This window comes from Etheostoma cragini, chromosome 7 (genome assembly GCF_013103735.1).
Source record: "Etheostoma cragini isolate CJK2018 chromosome 7, CSU_Ecrag_1.0, whole genome shotgun sequence".
Taxonomy (NCBI): Eukaryota; Metazoa; Chordata; class Actinopteri; order Perciformes; family Percidae; genus Etheostoma; species Etheostoma cragini.
Genome location: NC_048413.1, coordinates 24185150 through 24208657, shown reverse-complemented (window position 1 = coordinate 24208657; position 23508 = coordinate 24185150). Strand labels below are relative to the sequence as shown.

At 41.6% G+C, this 23508-nt stretch overlaps 1 protein-coding gene across 2 annotated transcripts in view; it reads left to right on the top strand.

Moving 5' to 3' along the window:
• Positions 1-23508, top strand: part of LOC117947227 (plexin-B1-like) — a 60402-nt gene that overhangs the window by 17668 nt on the left and 19226 nt on the right. For both annotated transcript variants that reach the window (XM_034875901.1, XM_034875902.1), the window contains 12 exons: positions 11769-12642; positions 12958-13197; positions 14333-14515; positions 16512-16640; positions 18273-18373; positions 18477-18609; positions 18806-18962; positions 19178-19286; positions 19598-19706; positions 20137-20898; positions 22778-22876; positions 23369-23491. In XM_034875901.1, the coding sequence (XP_034731792.1) occupies positions 11779-12642; positions 12958-13197; positions 14333-14515; positions 16512-16640; positions 18273-18373; positions 18477-18609; positions 18806-18962; positions 19178-19286; positions 19598-19706; positions 20137-20898; positions 22778-22876; positions 23369-23491 (3009 nt within the window). In that variant the 5' untranslated portion in view covers positions 11769-11778. The remainder of the gene's footprint in view (positions 1-11768; positions 12643-12957; positions 13198-14332; positions 14516-16511; positions 16641-18272; positions 18374-18476; positions 18610-18805; positions 18963-19177; positions 19287-19597; positions 19707-20136; positions 20899-22777; positions 22877-23368; positions 23492-23508) is intronic.

Here is a 23508-nt window from a genome sequence, read left to right as displayed (position 1 = left end):
TGCCGTGTTCCACTCCACTTGTGAGCAAATGTACCCTATGACATGTTCCTTGGTCAACACAGCTCAATCAATTTTATAGATTTCCTTTTACTAAAATAGCTGTCTCCAGCTGGCCTATGTAAATGTCCATGAAATAATTACAATTTTAAAGTTGTTTAACCAGCCCTTTCTACCTTATCTAAGGACCACACTGGGACTAGGAAGTACCCGCCAGTAGCTGCCCAATGAGCGAACAACCCTGGAGGACTGTATAATGCAATCCGGAATGAAATGTGAATTAGAAACGCCTGTCACTGGTCCCTTTTTAGTGGGTTCAGTGGGATTATGTCTGCATGGGTGCCCTGGCAGCAGATGAAACACGTCTGGGATGAAAGTACGCAGTCTTTGCATGCATGCACACCGAGTTGACCAGCCACGCCAGTGAAGTATTAAGGCCAAGCGTTGTTATGTTTTTTTTTGTGGTTAAACAGCCAGGTAGCCACCAAAAAACCATGGGATGGAAACAAATGCTGACAAACACAGAAGGTGCTTTTAAAAAATGTCTTGGGCACGGAGAATACAAAATAAACAGCACAATTAGGTTTTCAAAAGAGATACCATGATGTTTTACATTAATCCTGATACATCCTCATAGAAATGTTATAGGGTTATTCCAGGGCTGACCCACATCCACAAAGACCTTAAAGGTTGGATACCCCCGCACTGATATTTGATTTTTCACCAGACAGACAGAACAGTCAGTGTGTTAGTAGAACTGACCCTACAACAGCTCTTTTATCTGGCTGCCAATAGGGTAGTAAGTGCAGGGGCCCACTCCCAACTGCCTGCAAGCACCATCAAAGCCAATAAGGACATAAACTAGGAGTATTTTACAATTACAAAGGGTATGTTTCAACTAGCGCTGGGCAATATATCAATTTTATATCAACATCAATATTTGAAGCCAGTGCTGTAGTACTTGTTGGCTTTTGGATTTGTACTCGTCTTGTACTCGGCCCCCAAACTCGCCAAATATTCTAGTTGGTCTCGACCGAGTCCAGCACTACATTCTTTTGTTTTGAAGTAACTTAACAAAAAACTATCCATTAATCACGCTCGTTCAGAAAACGAGGATTTTTAATTAGTTTAATTTAAAATCCATTTAATACATTAGAGGCATTGAGTTGCCTGGGGTACGCCTGGCTGCAGCATCTACCTCACTCATCAGGTATCAATCATTTTCATTTTGGACACTGACAATGTCAGCAAGCACTTTGTATTCTTGTAATTCTTCAGGACAAATAAGTTCAAGTATGGTAACATTTTTGTTTTTATGTTAAGTTAATAACATGCCTTCGTTTTGGTTCTATCTCAATATTCAGTCTCTCATTTGGACTCTGTCTTGACTTGGACATGAACCTCAAGACGGAGTCCAACTCTGTCTTGAATCGCTGTCGACTAGTCCTGGTCATGGACCTGTCTTCGACACGACAAAGGTGGACTTGACAACAGCCCTGTTTGATCCTAGATATTGCATTAAATTTTAGATATGAAAAAATATGAAATGTGATATGAAATTTTTTTATTCCCTTTAGAAAAAATATGGACCATAGATAGAGTAACGTTTGTGTGTGTGTGTGTGTGTATACATTAAATGAGGACGATTTGATTTGGTCGGGTCCAAGCTGGAGTGTATTTTTCTGGTTAAGGAATGATGTAATAATATAAGACTGCAGCAGTTATCACTACAAGGCATGCAGGGAAAACAGCCACAAAGAATCCCTGGCTAAACATTTAGAAAATGCATGGCATCCAGATAGGCGCCAGAGATACCAAGCACAGTGGACAGAGGGGGAGAGAGACAGAGACAGGCGAGAGGATTTCTTGAGAAGGGTGAGACAGAGGGGTACGCAGGACTGGCTCCACTATAGCGTGTTCTGTGTCAAAGGTTTGCCAGGGGTCATGCGCTGCAAACACATTCATGAATAAAACAGATCATGCTCTCAGATTCTTGTTACAAACTCAAAGATCCAGCAATACGTTCCCTGGGGAATAGGTTGCTTTTTTAGGCTTATTCTGGGGTTTGGAGAACCCTTCGGTTTGAAACACTGCATGTTTCATTACCATAAAAACGTATTAAAATGGAGGGTGGGCAGATAGTAGACCAGCTTTTCTACCCTCAGCCTCAATAATATTAGCAATAATACTGGTTGGTTGAGTGGCTGGACATGGCACTCTTCTCATTGTCAACTGCGTATTTCAATAATAGAGCAGCAAATCTGGCTTGATGTGTCGCAGAGCTATCCGAATCATGAAATGTTCTTTCCCAAAAAATATAACAAGAAAATGCCAAAGAAGCCATGGCAAAGGACAGAGAAGAGCACAAGTGTTGTTAGACCACAAACAGTGTAACACAGACTCGGAGAGCTAGACCTCCGCTCTCTATTCACTCGACCCAGGCACGTCGTCACGACAACGAAGGACCACAAAGGCCTTTCTTAGGCTATTGAGTGCTGTGAAAGAAGAGGCGGCCGTGTGTGTGTGTGTGTGTGTGTGTGTGTGTGTATATGTGTGTGTATGTGTGTGTGTGTGTGTGTGAGACTCAGAGTCTGGCTGTACAAGCTGTAGGTGGTAATGTATGCAGACCATCTACAAACAAATGAATACGCATGCCCGTCCCACTGCCACCTCCTTAGCATTCTGCCACACAATGACCATACCAGCGTCCTCGATGACGTGATGCTTCACCCGAGCATATGGCCTAGCTGAATTCAAACCCCAAACTGGTCACAGACAAGCTATTTAAGCTTGCTTTGTCTTTTTGCAGACAAAATGCAAATGCCTTTGTGTGTTCATTTTTCCAGTCATTTCTTTCCCTCTTAAATGTGGTAATAGTGCTGGAAATGACTGGAATAGATGGGATTCAGTGTATATGATAGTGGCTTGAAATATCAATCTCTCAGACATTACCCTGGATCACGGTAATATTTTTAACACATGAGTGGAATCAACATTGGTTTTTCCCACATTAGAATTAAGTAACAGATCAGCTTAGTAATGGTCCTTGTATATTTGATGCTGAAAGTTACAATCTTAAAGATCTCGGTTTTATTCTCTTTGCGGCCATAGGCGGTAATTGTAGGTCTGAACTCAGATTTCAAGTCACTTTCACTTGTTTTGAAGGTTTATCATCATTGTAGCAAATTATTTGCAAATGTGCGCAACTGTATCACAATCCTGGCCACTGGTGGTGACTCCATTACGTCTCGTATTGCGAATTTTTGGACTTAGTGTGCAAGGTTTCTGTGTGTTAAGTTTTTATATTGGATAAACGCATGCAAAAAGTCATGGGCAAAAAGTTTTAAAGCAGAGTGTGGGCCAGCCAGCAAACATAGGGGACTGTACTTTCCGACATTTTGTAAATACATTTTTTTTAATTTTTTGCTTCATCACTCATTCCTCCCTTTTTCTCACGTTGTCATTCATTGTAGCCGACTGGCTGACTCTCCTATGCGAGACCAAAAAACTGAGGGTTGTAATTGTGGCGGGATTTGTTGGCTGCTGCTTTCACTGCTCTGCTCCAACACTGTCAGCAGAAGCTCTTTCTAAAGATCTGACCACTGGCCACTTAACAATCTTTGTCTCACACACACACACACACACGCACACACACACACACACACACACAAACGCAAGCACATAATAATCAAAGCACACACTTGCAAAAACAAATTCATTCCTCACTATTATTATCATCATTTTATTATATGGTCCTATTTTAGTTGTGTGGTATGTTAGGCTATGAGGACTGTGTATTCCCATCAACCTATATTCAAAAATGCATTTTTAGATTTATAACAGACATGCTTATTAAGTGGCCATATTTTACTGCACTCATGGCCATTGGTGCCCATAGCCTGGCCCTAGTTAAAAAGTTAAATTGGGTCTCAGCTGCTTTTGTCAATCATTCTCATTCTCATTTTCTCTCTCTCTCTCTCTCTCTCTCTCTCTCTCTCTCTCTCTCTCTCTCTCTCTCTCTCTCTCTCTCTCTCTCTCTCTCTCTCTCTCTCTCTCTCTCTCTCTGTCTCTTTGAGTCCATCTACCGCCTGTTTCCTCTGCTCTTTGATCCTTGAGCCTGTTGAATGTCGAACTACACTGAAGAATTACAGCACCATCACTTCCAGTTTTGTCATATTTCCATGACAGCCCTACTCTCCTCCCCATTATGTCAAAGACTGGGTTGTCAGATGCTCAGAGAAAGCAGCTGCACCTTGAACAATGAAAATTCTCTTCACCTAGATAACCATTTACAGTTAAACATATATTAATTATCACAGTACATTCCGGACTGTTTAATAATTTAAGGTTGAAGTTTAGGGCTCCATAAAAATAAAGTCTGAAGTACAATATTTCCTTTTTCCTATATAATGAGGAAGTTGTCTTATAATGGATGTTCTTTTTGGGCTGCATTGATAACATATTTTATAAAAAGTAGCGGGTGTATTGGGGGATTAAGAGTATCAATTACAGATTATAGAACATAAAAGTCCATTGGTCCTCCAGTGGCTCTCAGGTTGTTTGTGTCATGCTGTATGAAGCAGCTAGACCGAACACCTGCTTTTCCCAGGGAGAGCATTACTGTCTTCAGGGTGAAAAGATCCTGTCATAAAACGGGGTGTGTGTGTGTGTGTGTGTGTGTGTGTGTGTGTGTGTGTGTGTGTGTGTGTGTGTGTGTGTGTGTGTGTGTGTGTGTGTGTGTGTGTGTGTGTGTGTGTGTGTGTGTGTGTGTGTGTGTGTGTGTGTGTGTGTGTGTGTGTGTGTGCGCGCGCGCGCGCGTGCACACACACATGAGAAAGTGTGTTGTGTTATGTAGATGTGTGTGTAGACTCTCTCTCCAAGGGAAGTGGCTTTTATCCTGTGTCCGTTCCGTGCAGCCACTTGGTCGAAGAGCTGTGAAAGAGACACTATTCCCTCCAGCAGCAGACAGAGAGCCCCTTCAGCCCGCCGGAGGGACAGACAGAGAGAGAGAGACCCTCTGTGTCTGCATGTGAATCGAGGCGGGGGATATGGCCATTGACCCCAGAGAAGGCAACGGAAGTGGAAAGGGGCCAAGCTTGTGTACATCTGCCTCTCATAATATTAGCGCTTTCACTGATCTCTATATCTAAAAGTAGAAACACAGAAGCAGCGACACTGTATGTTAATGTACCCACTAGATATCAATGTGGATTGGAAGTAGAACTGGGCAATGTATTGATATTATGTCAATATTGTGATATGAGACTAGATATCGTCTTAAATGTTGGATATCGTGATATAGTAATATAGCATAAGTTTAATGTTTTCCTGGTTTTAAAGGCTGCATCACAGTAAAGTGATGTCATTTCTGAACTTACCAGACTGTTGTAACTGCATTTTATTTGCCTTTACCCACTTAGTCATTATATCCACATTGTTGATGCTTATTTATCAAAAATTTCATTGTGTAAATATATTTGTGAAAGCACTAATAGTCAAAACTACAGTATCGTTGCCGTATTGATATTGAGGTATTTGGATCAAACATAACGTGATATTTGATTTTCTCCATATTGCCCAGCCCTAATTGGAAGTGACACTACGGGTGTGAATCGCACCCCCTGTTTGTTGTGTTTTGTCTCAACTACAGTGGAAAAGTGAACTTTGTAACAGATGCATTTCAGTTGTTTCGTCGGGTTCATACTCACGGTCGTCCCATCAGGCTAGAGATGTCATCGGCAGAAAGGGTTCCAAGTATGATGGGCTTGTCTGTTCTCTTCCCTGGTTCTCACATCACATGTAAGACTCATGTAGCTCAACATTTGCATCAGTGCGGACCAGGCACGATGAACCGCTGCCTGTCTGATTGAATCCCCAGGGATTGGTCAAACCAGCATTTCCAACGGAAAAATTCTGAACTGTAATCACTTTGTTTCAATCACTGTGATCAGTGTTCCTCTGGAGTTTGAGTTATCTTGTTGCTTTTGTGTTTTTGTTTATCATCAACAAGCTAATTCATGTCATTGAACAGCTAAAATCTGTCTGAGAGCAAACAGAGAGAACTGGAGAGTCCACAGAAGCAATCATGTTAGCTGTGTCACACCCCCCATCAACCTTAACATAAATGCAGATAGAGCTACCTTTACTGTATTAATTTAGCCAAGAACGAAACAACCAGTGCATGACCCACAGGTTGCCACTGAAGATAGATTCAGGCTGGGCGCAAAAGGGTTAACAGGAGTCCAGCCATAAATATCTACAACATAGCATTAGATTAATAGTTCAGCTTCAGATTTCATATGCTGATGTCACCACCGCAGCTGTAGACGGATGTATGGTGCCTGATCCGTGACGCTGTGTGTACAGAAAGTGGTAATTGAGATGTCATCAGATTACAGAGCTTTTCTTTGACTTTCTTAATGTTGTCTTCACTATCAACAGTCTCATTCAGTGTTGGACATATAGAAAATACCTCTATTTTCATGTAAAGGCACCAAGAAAGGCATTTTCTGGCTTTTTTTCAAAAATATTGTTGCCAACTTAACTTCATCAGTCTCATAAATGTCACCCAACAACATGCCAACTCTTTCTACAACCTACTTTTCAATCAATTCCAATTGTTCACTGGCAAACATGTATGCTTGTGCTGTATCTTCCTGCCTGTGTGTGGTCATTGCTGATCTCAAACAGACCCTCTGCTACTCTCTCTGCTATACTCCCTGGATGGAATCCAGAGATGCAAGTGTTGCAGTGTTAGAGGCCTGGGGTGAAACCCAGCTGACCCACCAGAACATAACAATGCAAGGCAATGCTCCGTGGCTCCGGGCCCAATGTCCCCCACTGTCCCTCTGCTGCTGACCCCACATATTTTATGGGGTGTTAGGCGTTCAGTGGGCTGTCAAGGCTCATTAGGAGCTTTAGAAATGAACTTGCACAGCAGACTCTCTCAGTGATTAATAAACATGGACAGAGAGAGAAAGCAAGACTGAGAGGAATGGTCAGGGCAAAAGTTCACTGAAGAAGCCACATTCTGAGAAATGTATTAAGGTCTTTTTGCACACATACTGTACATATTATATCAACTATTCCACTACTGTTGATGGAATGGTCACCCTGTTGTCCCCACCAAAAATGAATTGATTCTTCTGGTGGAGAATTGTAGTAAAGCTCCTGTTTCAAATGCCAACAGGACAACAATTCTGAGCAAATACCTCAAATATATTTGCTTATGTTTGCTTGCATGTGAACATTTGCTCCATATTTGCCTTCTGACCATCAGCTCCCCTCCTCAATTTGGTTGACAGTCTAATGTTCTACCAGAGGTTATTTATAGGTTGTTGGACTGTGCCCCATTGCGAACATGCTGCATACCAGACACAACTGATGAACTCTGGAGATTGTTGTTTAACAGCATGAGTGAAACCGCCCCTCTGCTTCTCCAAAGGGTGGTATTTGTATTGCTATCAAAACACTCCCCCACAGGGGTAAAAGTAGAAGAGCAAATTTGACAAAAGCAAGATGTAGCGATTAACGATTAGACTCTAAAAAGCTCTCTTATAAGAATGATTGATGGATACTGAAGCTTGAATGGCCTAAAAGCTGCCTCTAAAATCCACAAATTTCCTTCAAGACTCACTCACAATTAAATGGCTCATTATAAAAAGAGCTATCTAAGTTTAAGAGCACTCATTTAGTGGATAAATTAAGTGAAAATGTTCCATTGCCTTAATGTGTCTCGGATTTCGAAAATAAATTTCTCGCCTCTCGTCTTTAACATCAACCACAGCTGTATTTCTCGGGCCTCTGTTCATCCCCTTTGCCTCCACTTTGTCACACTCCACAGTCATCAAGTCTGATCTCATTGTAGCTCGTAGGATGCCATCATTGCTGTTTGGTAAGAGGAAGTTCCCATGGCGATGGGGTCGCCACATGCTATAAATATGTAGTTAGCCGGTCAAAGAGCAGGTGAGGACGCCTACTAAACATAGCAGTGAGAATTTGTCTAGAATTGTTCCCAGGCTCTCTATTACAGTGAATATCTAGGTACTCAACACACTAATTGTTTTTTATTGTAATTTACTGAAATCCCTGAAGTAAAGTAGAGGTGCTATAGTAAGTATAACATTATCTCATTCCATGATGTCAGTGGCTTGATGACCTCACTATGTGCCAAAACACTGTTCTAGCACAATGAGTTTAGCCATCTTAAAGCAGGACTTTTGAAAGAAGCAGTAGTTCTCTTACAATAACTTTCTCTTAGAAATGAGTGTTGTTACAGCCTTACTTGGTTTAGTATTTCCAGTACCTCATGCAGTCTAATGCTGCTTTGCAGACACAGTTTTTAGCCCGTAAGTTACGACTTCAAGTCAACACTCACGACTTGGTAGTGTTCCAGGCAAAGCCACCACAAACCCTTCTAGCTAGCGTTAGCGTTAGCTAACGGCTACCAAACTCTGACTTTGGCTACCGCTAGCTGATACTAGTGAATTGTAGTTGGCAGCATACTTTGAGCTTCAGTTAAACATGGTCTGTAGTAGTATGTGAATTGTTTTGATTACAATGTGCGGAATTACTTTACGGTGCCTATTTAGGCTATTTCTCACAGTGTTTGTACAGCATCAACAGGGGTTGTCATTGTTGTTTATGTGTGTGTGACGTCAAAACTGTAACTGGGAGTACAACTATATTGTACGAGTTCATAAGTAGTAAGGTATGGGTTTGACTGCCGTTCCAGGGCACTTTCACGGGTAGAAGGTTGTGCAAATAAGAGTTACGGTTTGCCTGGAACACAGCATAATGCTAGCTAATGGTACTAAACTTCAGATAGTTATTGTTGTATAACTGACATTTTTGCATCTGTTAGCTGAGTTATGACTCTTCTTTACTGTGCATTTTGCTAAATTTTTTACACTTTCCATTACAGATTGTGGCCCCATTGGTGATACAGGGTGTTGCTTTAACATCTGTGATAGATAAGACTAGTACCCCATTCATACCAAGAGCTCAACAAGGGTTAAACTAGGATTGACTTTGCTTTGGAAAGGGTTAACCCGACTTAGCTTCGCGACCCAGGGATTAGAGGTGGGTCGGACGCAGGTCGACGTGGGTCAATTTAATTGAGAATTACACTCGACCAGGGCTGCTAACATTTTTTCTTTAGAAATGAGGGCGCACAGACGTTACGCAATTGTCACAAGTCACCACAGCACAAAAACTACACTTTGGAGCTTAACCTCTATAAAACAATCAGAAAACAGTCAAAATAATGCTTTATTTCTCTCATTCACAGTCCCGCTGGCTTTCTCTCGCTTGCCCAATACACATTCATGTCTGCAGCCAACTGTACAATGAGTTTTGGAAGTACATTTAAGTGCAAAACAGTAGTTCTGGTAGTGTCCAGCTGGACGGGAGTCGGGCCAGTCACTGAATAGGTAATGGCGTGTAAACACAACGCCCATTTCCAGCATATGAGGTAACATCCCTTCCGGGTTTTGACCCAGGTCGAATTTAAATTGTCATGACCAGGGATCAACCCGTGTTTACGGGCTTGGTTTGAATTGACAAGAGAAGGGTTAGTACCTCGGGTCCAACCTTGGTCATTGTTGTAAAAGAGGCATAACAGTGTGGCCAGTTTGACATGCTCAAAATGAAAGAAACATGATCAAAATGAAAGAAATGTTGGCATGTTACTGACCCATGCTAAAAGCAGCCTTAACCACACAGTACAGCTGAGGCTGGTAGGAATGTTATCAGATCTGCAGGTATTTTGTGGCGTTGGACAAATTAAAAAGTTTAGGTTGATGGCAGTGCATACGATTTAAGGAATCACCGAGGTTGCAACTGACAATAGAGCCACACCATTAGAGAGTGTGTGTGTGTGTGTGTGTGTGTGTGTGTGTGTGTGTGTGTGTGTGTGTGTGTGTGTGTGTGTGTATATATATATTTATTTGAACAACTACACATTTTCAATCCCTGTTTAACAAAGTGTAATGGCCACTCCTCTTAACATTTGCACATACCCGACTCAAATCCTCTGACAGTGGGCTCGGAGGTTATTACTTACTATACTTCTTATTCTTCTAATGAATAAGTAAATAGGAGGTCTGAGACACACTCGCCCACTTACCAGACACATGCACCTGCTCCTCTATGGCCTCTGGTTATGTACACACACACAAATACACAAACGCATCCACACACACACACATTCACAGATCGCCGGTTTCCTCCCTTTCAACACTCCTCGTCTTTGTCCTGATTGTAGCCTCAGGGGGTTGACAGTTAGGTGAGATGGCACTGCATGTCAAATGTCTTAGCAATCCATTCACACTGCAAGGTAATGATGCACAATATTGCACTTTTTTTCTTAATATTACAGTTGGATATAGACATACGGTAGCTTTCTCTAAACATTTTCTTCCCCCGTCCTTATGCATAGTGTTAGAGAATATTGAGCTCTTACACATCCCCTGTTTAAAGCTTGCTCCATACACTGAGGTGTGAATGATAGGGATGTGCAAATAATGAAAATGTTACGATTACGAACGCAATTACTATTTTTACTCCTTATGATAACAAAAACAGAATAATAACCTAAAATGGTTATTTTGCACATTAGGTTTGGTTTTCTGGATTTTTTGTTTCCAATTGAAAAATTATTAAAGGAAATTTTTCACTTCTAGGTTTTTGCAAGGTTGTGTTTTTTTTTTTACTTTTCCACTGTTTTTTAAGTTTAACAATTGCAACATCTTTCCAAAATCAATAAGCAATCGTGTTAAATGATTGTGATTTCAATAGAGACCAAAATAACCGTGATCGTGATTTTTTTTTCTTTTCTTTTTTTTTTCAGAATTGAGAAGCCCTAGTACAGGAGTTATTTATTTATTTATTTATTTATTCCTGAGTGACCCTTCTCAATGAGGTCAACAAAAAGCCAAAAGAAACCGTTCAATAATTAAAGGGTTTTTCTTGCTAATGCGAAGGCTCTTAAACCACTCTCCTTAAAGGTGTTGAATGATGGCTGTGGAAATGGGAAATGAGAGTTGTTGTTTTGAATGCTCCAGCTGTAAAGGGATACTCTGGCGGCCAGTGTTTTGATTCCGATTAACACACTCTACATAGTGGTAAAGTCAAGCACACTAATTGTATTATAGATGTTGACGTAGCATTTTGATGGGTAATGTTACACTCATCCTGAATATTGCTTCCGTCCAACTCTGAGTAATGTCCCTCTCTTTGTCTCGCTCTTGCTCCTCTTTTATACAGTAATTCTCCGTGTTACAAACATTCAAAGGCAGAGAGGAAAGGAATGGGATATGAGTCCAGGTGATAAGGCGAAGGAAGTCTTCAGTTTAATAAAGAACATGCACGATGCAATGTTATTCCCAATAGTGTATATTGAACCTTGAAAATTTGACTTAAAGGTCCCATTCTTTAAAAAAAGTGTTTTCCATGTGAATTTAAATTATAAAGCAGGTCCAGCTACTATATAATTACTGTAAAAGTTTTAAAATGCTCAATCCACAGTGAAATGCTCACAGAGTCAGGCAATAAAAGACAGCGTTTCAGAGGGTGCATGTCTGCGTGTGTGTTCATGGTAATTTCAATTCTCACCACATTTTAACATTTCTCCCAGCCTAAACTCTAAGCTCTCTAAAACTCTTAAACTTGCACTTTACTCTCTATATGGAAGCAGCCTCATTGAATGTTGACTTTTAACCTCAAACATCTGATCGTGCAGGCTTCTATCCCTGCTCTGTTTATTTCCTCAGAATATTTGCCATGCTACATGGGAAGGCGCTGGACTCCACCCTGCTCTTACTCCTCATCCTCATCATCTTTGCCACAGCCCATGGTCGCCCGTACCCTTGTTTTTCCCGTAATGACACTGAATTCCAGCACCTGGTTCTCCACCCAGACCCCTTTGTTGGAACGGTGTACGTGGGGGCCAGGGACCACCTCTTCCAGCTGGACGGAGCCGATGGACTCCGGCTGGAGCAAGAGGAGACGACCGGTCCCGTGAGCGACAGCAAAGACTGCCTTCCCCCAGTCACCGAGTTTAACTGCCCCCAAGCCAGAAGAACCAGTAATCACAACAAATTACTTCTGGTTGATCCAAAGGCGTTGGAGTTGATCACCTGTGGCAGCATCCACCAGGGCACCTGCCAGAAACGCAGACTGACATCCATTAAGAAGGTTCTCTTCTCCACCGAGAGGCCCGTGGATACACAGTACGTGGCAGCCAATGACCCGTCTGTGTCAACGGTAGGGCTGGTGGTTGGGCTTCGTGGCGGGGAAAGGACAGTCATGTATGTGGGTCGGGGCTACACTGCCAGCCACCCACCCATCTCCACCCGCCACCTTTCATCAGAACCCGTCTTTTCCTACGAGGAGACTGCGAAGCTGGCCGTGGCTGGGCGTCTGTCGGAATACGACCACCACTTTGTGATGGCATTCACACGGCGCACTTATGTGTACTTCTTGTTTTACCGCCGTGACATCAAGTCGGCATCGAGGGAGTACAGGACCTATGCTGCCAGAGTGTGCTTAGACGACACCTCCTACTATTCCTATGTGGAAGTTCCTCTTGTCTGCCGATCCCCTTCCTCTCCATCAAGGACTTACAACCTGCTCCAAGCTGCCCAGGTACTTTCTCCCAAAATGTTATTAACATGAGTATTTCCGCTTATTCTTTGCTTTCATCTGTGTTTATCTGTTATTCTTTGTACATGTGAGGTGTCCTTGAGTGTTGAAAAAGGCACCCATAAATACAATTTGTTATTTACTTTATCAGTCCTTCAAAAATACTTTGGAGGGAGCAGCAATTCAAAATATGGTTGAATTTCTTGGTCATCAGAGTGTGTTAATTTCAAGTGCAGAAACGGGGTCTACATCAAGATTACACTCATCCTGTCTGTGTTTTAAGTTTCATGTCTTTTTCCCACGCCTTTGTTGCAACAGGTGGGACAAGGTGTGGGCCGGGAAGGCGAGGATCTGCTGGGAGTCTTCTCCACCCGCACCGGCTCTACAAACAATCCCTTGGATGCCTCAGCTCTGTGCGTTTACCCGCTGGATGAGCTCGACAAACACATTGACTCCACCCGTGACCTCTGCTACACCCAGGACGGCCGGGTGGAGGGAAGAGGAGAGGTGGCCTACATAGAGTACGAGGTCAAGTCCAGCTGTGCCAACCTGCCCCTGGTAAGGATGCAGTGCTTTTTGCTTTTTGTTATTTTTCATGGAAGAAGATCCAACACTTTGGAGCAGTGGGCTTTATAACATTGATTTTGTCAATAACATGCTCATCAAACTACAGTTTCTCATGGTTTCCCATGAGCAGAATTGCATGCTACTTTGAATGCTTGTTACAGCATGGATGCTGGCCGTATAGTACAGACAATACAGCCATACATCAGGATGAATTGTTCCCTGCTGTCTTAATGTACTTAAGTATATTGACTCAATTATTAGTTTCAGTGGTCACGAAAAGACAAAGCAGAAAGTACAGCACAGTAACAAGGGATGACTGGATTGCCGAGATAAAGCTTAGTAACAGAAAGAATGAAGGCATTGTAATGAGGCCCTCGTTGAAAGCTCCCAGGAGTAGCTTTGCCCAGCTGCAGCCCTCCAGTGACCCCCCTCTGCTGCCCTGTAGCCGCTCAGGTCCTGCCAGCCCTCAGAGCCATTTAATGGGATCATTAGAGATCAATAAACCAAGCTAACCCTGAATCAGCTGTGCTGCTGCTTAATGATGTCTGACAAGGAAGGATAGGAGTTTTTTTAATCAACTGACATAAGAGGACAGAGACACAGAGAAAGGGGGTGGAATATAAATATAGGAATAGAAAGAATAGCATACAAAGCAACAGGGAGAGAGAATTAAATATGCTAGAGGCCTCTAGATGATTGAATGAAGATAGGTTGTATTAGATCAGAGTTTCCCCTACAACAACGATAAGCAATCTCATTTCTTTTATATATAAAACAAACTCTGCTTAGACTAAATATAAGATGTCCCAATCAACTTCCTCCTTTAGAGCCAATTATGTGGAGCCAGAGTTGAGAGACTAACCAGAAAGCAGGATTTAGAGTGGTTGTTTAACAAAACCAAAAGAGCGAGTTGGCTGTGTCTGGATAAATCTACTTGAATCTATAGTGCAATCCGCTTACGGGGAATTAAGAGGATTCAAAGTCTCCGGGGCAATACTAGGAGAAAATGGAAGACTAACTGAAAAGACGTGAACATGTTGGTGTAAAATAAATATAATCCGGATGCATTCAATTCAGATAAATACATAAAATAAATAAACAACTCAAAACTTTCTGTCATGTGTAGAATACCCTTAAGGCCTATCCCTGCGGCTCCGACCACACCCCCAGTCCGATGGCAAGCAGAGCACCGCTGGCGTCTAAAGCCGTGTGGCACACCTCGGCTGCCCGTCTCACTGCTGTGGCTGTCAGTGTCAGAGAGGGACACAGCATCGCCTTCCTCGGTGACTCCAAAGGAAATCTGCACAAGGTAGAATATCCCATGTCATACTTAGATTTTTTTTGCCAGTTTCTTTAGGCCGTTAGGCCTGCCCCAGCATGCACTGGGTGGGAAGCAGAGAGACGCCCTGGACACATCACAGGGATAATTTTCCATTCACACTCCTATAGCTTACTACATTTTGTGATCCATACTGCCCTGCCCTTGTTAATTTTCCTGCCTAAATTCTTCCAATGATGTCTATGTGTCATTTTTCAGCTAAGCAGTCACACCTCACACTACATAAAACATTTCCAACTATTGTCACGGATTGTTTTTGAAAGTTTGCGCCAACTCCCATCTACTTATGGGACTATATATCGCAACTACAATCCGGAAGATTCCTTTCATTCCAACGCTGACAGTTTTCCAACATACACAGACTAGCATACCACCATGATCCCATGCCTAAGACATTTCTTCGCTAGAGCGCAGAATGGAGACTTAAACGTGGTGCATTTTTGAGCTAATGTTTTAAGGGTGTGATAATTTTTTTTTGCCTTGCCTTGTTTGTCTGACTACCGCTTTGTACAGTATTGTCCAAAACTGCTCTCTATCACAACTTTAAAAACATCTGCGTAGATCTAATGTAGAGTTAATAAAACGCTGCTGTGGGGTATGTGAGGAGTTAGTTATTATGTAACAGTGCTGTTTTGCCGTCTGTGTGTCTGTGCGTCTGTCTGTCTGTCTGTCTGTCTGTCTGTGTGAGAGCGCGGGAGACATAGAGTCAGACATAGTGCTTTTAGGTAGCAGATCAGAGCAGCACTCCATGTAGCCATGTGAAGTAAGCTATTGTAACAGGATTATCGAATCGCAGCAGGAAAAATTCCACAGCATCCAGAGACAGGACTGTGTGTGTGTGTGTGTGTGTGTGTGTGTGTGTGTGTTAGGCAGTGTGCAAGAGTTTCTTTGCAAAATGAATCCTCTTACGACACAATTTAAGCTTCCTAATTAACAATTAATAATTAATTTGTTTGTGTAATACCATGTTAAACCAAAGTGTAAAAATGAAAAGTTGTGGGGGTTAGGTGCTGGACTATTTCTTGGTTGTTTCTACATAGTAACCCTAGATTTGTGATAACTGGCAAGATTTTTTGCCCGACGAGTTATCCTAAATTTAACCAATCACGGTCAATGCCATTTTGCAAGACCTATGCAAATCTTAGGTTTCCATCTAGAACCAATTCTATCTTGTGATCACCGTGATGATGCCCGTCAACCAGCAGAGACTTATCTTTTTGAGACTTTGGTTTTCCTATTGATTCATCAAACAAGCTTTAAGGTGTCAATTATTGAGTGGGATTGATTTTATAATCTAAGTGTCTTTAAGAAGGTGAATAGCCCTAAGCATATGTCCAAAAATGTTAAACTAAGGTTAGGCATGGTTAGAGTAGGCATGTAGGACATAATGTAAATCGCTGCGTTTGAATGTTGATTCACCAATATTTTCTGGTTTGCCCACATAGCTTAATCCCCCATCTCCCAACTTGCAGCTTCAATACAGCATCAAATTCTCCCCATATATGTGACAAACTCCATTCATGTTTCTAAGCCACCAAGCATTACAGCGCTACTTTCCATGCCATTATGTGTTGAGTGCATTCTCTTAATGGTACAACTGATTCTCCATTCTGTTCGCAATGATCAAGTGAGAGCCTTCTGGAAAGAGCCATAGAAGAACCTCTACTAATCTCATTAGCATGAGGTAACATGAGAGTTTGAAGGCCTGGGAATCACTTAAGCCAGAGGTGTCTTCCTGTGCTTCATATTCGATTTGACTCTGCCGTAATCACATTTATGGCCACTTCTGCTGCAATCCTCCACGTGTGATTTGATTAGAGTTTGAGTTGTAAACTGAAGAAGACATTTGTCCTGCATTATTTTATTTTTTGACAGCTCTTATAGGAATATACCAATTCACTAGCTAGTAATCTATAATATCAAATCATACCACAATTTCTGAAGTTTTTCTGTTGCACTTCTTCAGGTATATCTGGGCCAAGATGGCCATGTGGAGGTGTATGCAAGCAAGACAATCCAGCCCAACTCACCCATTAACAGTGACCTTTTATTGGACCAGAATGGAGCACACATCTACATCATGACCAAGACTACCGTAAGTAAAAATATGTAGTATTGCTGTTTTGGCAACTTAGTGGTGGTAAATGTAATTTTCTGTTTAAAGGAATACACCATATGGAGTCCACCAGCTTATGTTAGCAAGTAAGCTTTCACATCTTTACTCAACAGATGTACAAACAGGTGTAGGCTACTCTTTTTGGTGCATCTGCTCATTCAACCATTCACCCAGATGTCTCCACACACAAGACTAAACATGGCCTGTCATTCATTGTCAGACAATTAATCGTTTGTCAGTTTTGTCAGGCTTTAATGTTTCCTCAAGCTGTGTCTCTCTCATAGAAAAATTGTTTAAAAGAAAAAGAGGCAAACATAAGAGAAAACGGAAAAGCCAGCTGGCTGTTGAGGTCAGAGGTCAATAACCCCACTACGATGGGTACAACAGTCAGCAGGAGGTGTTAGGGCCGACAACAATGGTATTGATCAGAGAGAGTGGCCTTCATTGTGTTGGCACACTCCCTACAGAGTGTCTGTGTGGGTAGCCATAGATGCTGATGAATGGATATGGGAAAGTGCTAGTCTATACATTGAATGGCTTGTCTCAATTCTAGACCACTGAACAACCCTAAATCTGAATGTAGAGCTGTAGCCAAGTCAAAATTATCATTGCATTATAAGCAATGCAATCGTCATAAAGCTACTGATAGTGTCATGATCAGATTGACATTCAGTTTCTTGGAGTTAGACATATTGTGTTTATGAATGTGGGCAAAGCCAATGGACCACTGTTTCTCTGGCTTAATAATGCTAACTGGACCAACATAAAGAGGTACAATATGTACTACCGGGAAACCTACAAACTCATTCATTACCAAATGACAGAGAGAAAAAAACTTACTGTATATTTTTGTAAATGTAGGAGTTGAATGCTCTGGGTAAAGCCAGTGAGAGGGCACGGAGTTTTTTTTAAAGTTTTTTTTCCTTAAAATCAAGATACATTTGAACCTAACATAGCCAATGGTAAATAACTAGCATGATTAGACTATAACGCCGCAAGAGCGCTAAGTTGCAGGTCAAGCTCACACACTGAAAAAGGTGTCACAATGTCATTAGTAGTTGAAAAAAGACTTGATTTGAATCTCAAATAAGCTTACTAGGTTAACTATCTGGCTAGCTTAGGGCAAGTACAATATGGCATACTTGAGATTGAAGGGTCAGGAGAACAAATGTTAACGTTAGCTAGTCAACATGTATAACTAAGAATAGCTAGAATGTTTTTTCAGTCAAGCTAGGTAACGCTGGATAGCATGAAAGCAATTATTAATATTTTTATTTTATCAATCATGTTTTAGCAAACCGTAAAAACCAAACAAAAATCAAGGGAGCTACACGTAGCAAGTGAAGAATAGTTTTGAAACAACTTTTCTTCAGGATTTGGCAGACTTTGGCAGTAATAATAAAGCAATACTTAATCAGTATGAGAGTCTGTAACACTGTGGTTGGCAATCAAATTATTTCCAAGGAACTCTGATGCAAGTTCAAAATGTAATTGCTTTAATGCTTTAATGAAGGACTCATTTCTTTTAATTGCTAACCACAAGGCTTTATATTTGCCTAATTCATGACTTCATAAGTTTGTCTTTGAGTCCTCATGTATCATCATTTTCAGGTAGAGAAGCGTCCAGTGGCAGAATGTGGGGACCACCTGGACTGTCAATCGTGTTTGTCTGCCAAAGACCCATACTGTGGCTGGTGTGTCCTGGAGGGACGGTGAGTCAGTGTACATCTAACGGTGGGGCTACTGCAAATGCTGTCATGCATCCCTGTCTGCTTTCTCTTTCCTTGACCCTCTTACTATTGTGTGTTATTTCAGGTGTGGCCAGCGCTTGGAGTGCCAGAGAGGGTCTGTGCAGGGCCAGTGGCTGTGGAGTTTCAACCAGATGCAGCAGTGCCTCAGTATCCAGCACCTCAGCCTCTACAACATCAGCCGTGGGGAGAAAACTGATGTAATGCAGGGGGGCTCCCAATTGTAGACTATATTCACATCTCCATCTCACCCATTAGTTTTAGTTCTACAAAAGTCGGTAGACAAACATGTTTTACATTGCATTAACAACTACCGGTTTAAGCTCACTTTGTCTTTTTCCATTTGATATCTTTCATCTCTTGATGTCCCTTTCCCATTCTATTTTTCTACCTCAGATTACCGTGTCAGTAGAGGGCCTCCCAAGCTTAAGCAAAGGAGAAGCCTACTCTTGCTTTTTCCAGGACACAGAAGCTCCTGCATCACTCACCAACACTGGTGTCATATGCTCCACCCCTGATGCCAGCAGTCTGCCCCCCATTAGACATGGAGATGGTAAGTATTTCTTTTTGTATTTGTTCAGCAATTTTACCCAAGGGGACAACTTTTTTCAGTATTTACATAACCTACAAACTAGCTCAAACACAAGTCAGAAATGTGAAAATAACAAAATTGCCAAAGCAGCACTATGATACTTATAAGAACGACAAAAAGTCGGTCAGATAATTTGAAGCTAACATATTAAGGGTAACCGGTTTGTTCTGATGCAGAGTTTGTGATGGTGACCCTGTCGCTGCGTTTTACAAACGTAACGGTAGCTGAGACAGAATTCACCTTCTACAACTGCAGCTTGGTCCAGCAGCTCTCTGGTCGCAGGCCGTGAGTAATACGCACATACATGTCGTCACTCAACACCTATTATCAAATCTAATCTAGCAGAATACACTGTGTGTCTACTATGGCGTTTTCAGCTTGTGACATCTGAAAGAATGCCTATTTGCAAATAAGATGTGTGACTGAGACTGGTAAGGTTGTGTGCATACTTTAACTAAAGCCATGCATAGTTGTTTTGACATATTTCAGGTTCCTAAACATGTGCTATATGTTGTTTGGGGAAAGTTGCCTTTTTATCGTCACTAAATTTCATCACGATTGTTTTTTGTCTGTACCCCTGATGTGGGCTCCGCTAGATGCCAAGGGTGTGTTAGCAGTCGCTGGGGGTGTAACTGGTGTATCCACCAGCATGTCTGCACACACAAACACACCTGCAGCCAAGGAGTCACCATCTACAACCAAAATGTGAGTCCACATTAAGTGAAAATAAATGCTATGTAATGAGAAACGTTTGAGAGAGGTGTTGATCCAACTGTATGCATCAACTGCCGGCTGTGTTGCTGTTTAGTAGTATTGCATAGTTGCATTACATTGAGAGGTATTTTCATAATATTTTGTCCACCCCATTTACATCATCGGTGTATACTGTGTCTTTAGGGAAACCACTGTCTTGAATGTAATTGAAACACACTTGGTTTGTTTTGCTTAGCATGCATCATACTGTTTGATGTATTTTTTTGTTGGTTTTCTGTTTGTCTTTTTTAGTACAGTTTTTACCATGAATCGTTTTCTTTACTCATAAGTCTATTTTATCCTAATTTTGTCTTCCCCCTGCTTTTTTTTTCCTTGTCCTCTCCTTTCCTTGCTTGTTCACTTGTGCTACTCCATCGTCAAGTTCAAACCGCCAACACCCACCATTCCACCTCCCACTAGAAATTTGGCCCCTTTACCTCCTACTGTATGGGCTGCTACAACAACAACAACATCACAGCCACCACCCACAGAGACACATACCCCCACCACAGCAGCTGTCCCTTCAACGTCCTCCATAGTGACACCACCCACCACTTCTAATGCTGAATCAACCTCCCCCCTTACCCTGGCCACAATGTCCCCCTTGGTCAGGATCTTCAGTCAGGCCACTACCATACACACCAATGTTACTATCACAAGCGGGTCCCTTCTTAATCTGGAGGGAACTACAAAGGGAAATGCTGGCACTACGAGAGAGTTTTCAGAAGATGAAGTGACTGAAACCTTGAATAGCACTGACAAAATTCCCCGTGCTACGTTACCCAGCAGCACTAGTGGCAAGGTAGACCCTGGCCTGAGATTTTTAGAGCCATCTGGTGAAGCGCTGGGCTCTTCCTCTGATGTAATCTCGACCACCTCCAGTGAAGCGTCCCTGTTAATAGACCCCGCTATCAGTGACAAAAAGGAGTCCATTCCTCTGGGCAGCTCCGAAGAGAAGGACTCCCCTCCGTGGTTGAATGAGCCGGAGGAAGAGACTGACGTGGAGTCTGCTACAGGTTTATCTGTTGCAGGCACCGGCAAAAAGCCATTCATCTATACACAATCACCTGAAACAGTTATTGCCCCCAACTCTGAACCTGCAGCAAACTACCAATCAGATTCTTCAAATGACCTATATTTTCTGGTGAGTGCAGATGCCACGTGTGCAGCTAGTCTAGGAAATCATACAGTTTCTCAAGTCACCATGACAAACTTACAGCTTTTAGAAAAGTTACACATTTTGGGAACTAAAATTTTGAGAGTTTTTTTGCCAAGTTAGATAAAAAGAAGAAGAAAGACATCACTCTCATTCATGTGTGTTAAATATAAAGCTACCGTCAGAAGGCTATTAGCTTAGCTTGGCTTAGAGACTGAAATCAGGGGGGAAAACAGCTAACTTGAAAGATATTAGAGTTGTTTTCTCTTGGACAAAAAAAAGGTGAATAAGCATCAAACTGTTTAACTCTTACTTTTAAGTGTCCTATATTTCCAAAAAGTAAGATATCCATGTCTATTTTATCATAAAGCAGGTTGATGTGCTACATACATTAAATACTGTTATTGTATCAAAACGCTCAATCCACAGAAAAAATTTACAAATCTCGTATTCAGGAACTGTGTCTTTTTAAACAAGCCATCACAACCTCTGTACGATTGTAAAGTAAAAACTATACTATATATAGGTACGGTTTCGGCTTAGTGCCATTACAGTCTTTCCACAGGCTATAATGACGGTACAGAAACGCTGACAGCGCAGATATAGAAGACAGATAATCACTGACCAGTGCAGACAAGGCTTTTTTTTGGAGGTGGGCTTTAAGAGACAGGCGCTTATACAGAGCGTTTCTGACGGAGGGAGAATACAGGTACATTCAGACAGCGGTATGAGAAAAGTAAAGGTTTGGGCGCCCAGATTGCTCAGTTAGTAGAGTGTTTGTCCATATATAGAGGTTTACTCCTTGATGCAGCTGGCCCAGGTTGGACTGCGAACTGCGGCCCTTTGCTGCATGTAATTCCCCCTCTCTCTCCCCTTTCATTTCTTCAGCTGTCCTGTCAATAAAGGCCAAAAGAATGCTCACATTAAAGCATGTGAACATGTTCTAGTAGAAACACAGTACAAGTATGAACCTGAAAATGAGCATGATATGGGGACTTTAAAAGAACTTAGTAATTAACCTACCAACATTTAAGCTTTACTCTGCATTAAAACTATTTGTTCTTCATTCTACAACATTGCAAACAATGACAAATACCCAAAACAAAACTTTACAACACTGCTGTTATCTTTATTAGCTCTCCTTTCAACAAAGACATGGCAAATGACTGACACAAAGATAATGAAATCTCAGATGCAAGGATGGAACTAAGAAATTCAAGGCACTTACTTTAAGGTCTCAATGACTAGTCTACCCACTCCATACCTTTTTCTGTTCATCTCACCCAATGATAGCTGCAGTTTTCTTCTTCAAGTTAAGGAAAGGTGATATGCGTGATCATGACATTTTCAAGTCAACTCCCTCCTTATGTTTTACTTGTCTAATGTTTCGTTGCTGTGGTGTGTTTTTGTGTTTGTGGTCACCTAGTTTTTGCCTCTTTTTCAAGTTCCATGTTCAGTTTACAGTTCCTTTGTTTTCACAGTCTTCCATTTCTGACTTTCTGCTAGGCTAGAAAAAACGCTTGATAGCTACTTACATGTTCGTTTTTTTTATTATTATACAAAATTAGCTTTTCCTTTAATAGTGTCTAAATCAAAGATGCATTTAGTGAGAGTGTGACCTGCACAAAGCCCTAAGCTGAACGTCTTTAGTATGAACTGGCACATGAGCCAGGCTTAATTGTAGCATCTAACCCTAATGCTATTTATTTAAACATCTAGTGGAAGGCTAAGAGTCTGTGCATATATAATGAACACTTGTTCAAAGAGATCCTTTTGAGTAGGATCTAGATCTAGGGTTATAACTGCATTTTCTTTTCCTTTTATGTATTGCTATTTCTTGTTGTAAGAGTTAATAATGTGTTGCCAGGAATGTCCGTGTGTGGAGAAAGTTCAGGATTCTTCTCTTCTTCCCGTCAATGTGGAGAGGAAGGTCACTCTGGTGGGGCAACACCTTAACCTGTTTCAGGTAATGTATCCCTCCCTAGGGTCAACCGTTTGACTAAGTCGGGCAAGACTGCATTAAAGCCGGTTATTATGATCTCTGAAAATGAACACATATCTTCAGCTAAATGGCTCAGGGATCTTTTGACTTGTTCACTTGACTCATCATCAATGAGTAAGCCTCTTTAACAGCAGTGTGTACAAGAGCAGCTTTCCAAACATACTCTTTAAAGAAAAGTTGTATTTCAGTTCATAAAGACATACACGCTCATATTAAAAGCTCTAAACCACATGGGTTTTAAAGCATTCTGTGGTGTAGGATAGATTTTCACTGGCTTAACAAAAAGTGCATTATTATGCAAAAACGTGTAGTTGTTTTTCCACCCTGAATTCGAAATTATACAAATACAAACACTGTGGTACGGTGAAAGTTAAACAAAAATCTCTTTGCAGCATGTACTGTGCGCCTACTGATGTGTGTCTGTGTACCTGCATGTATGTGTTTGTGTACATTTAGGATGGGAATTTAGACTACGAGTGTATTTTGGACATTGAGAACCAGTCAGTGGTGGTGGATGCCTCTGTTGAGCCGGATACCACTCAACCATCAGTCTTCTTCATCTCCTGCCAACCCCACCAGGTCAGAAATCACCTCAA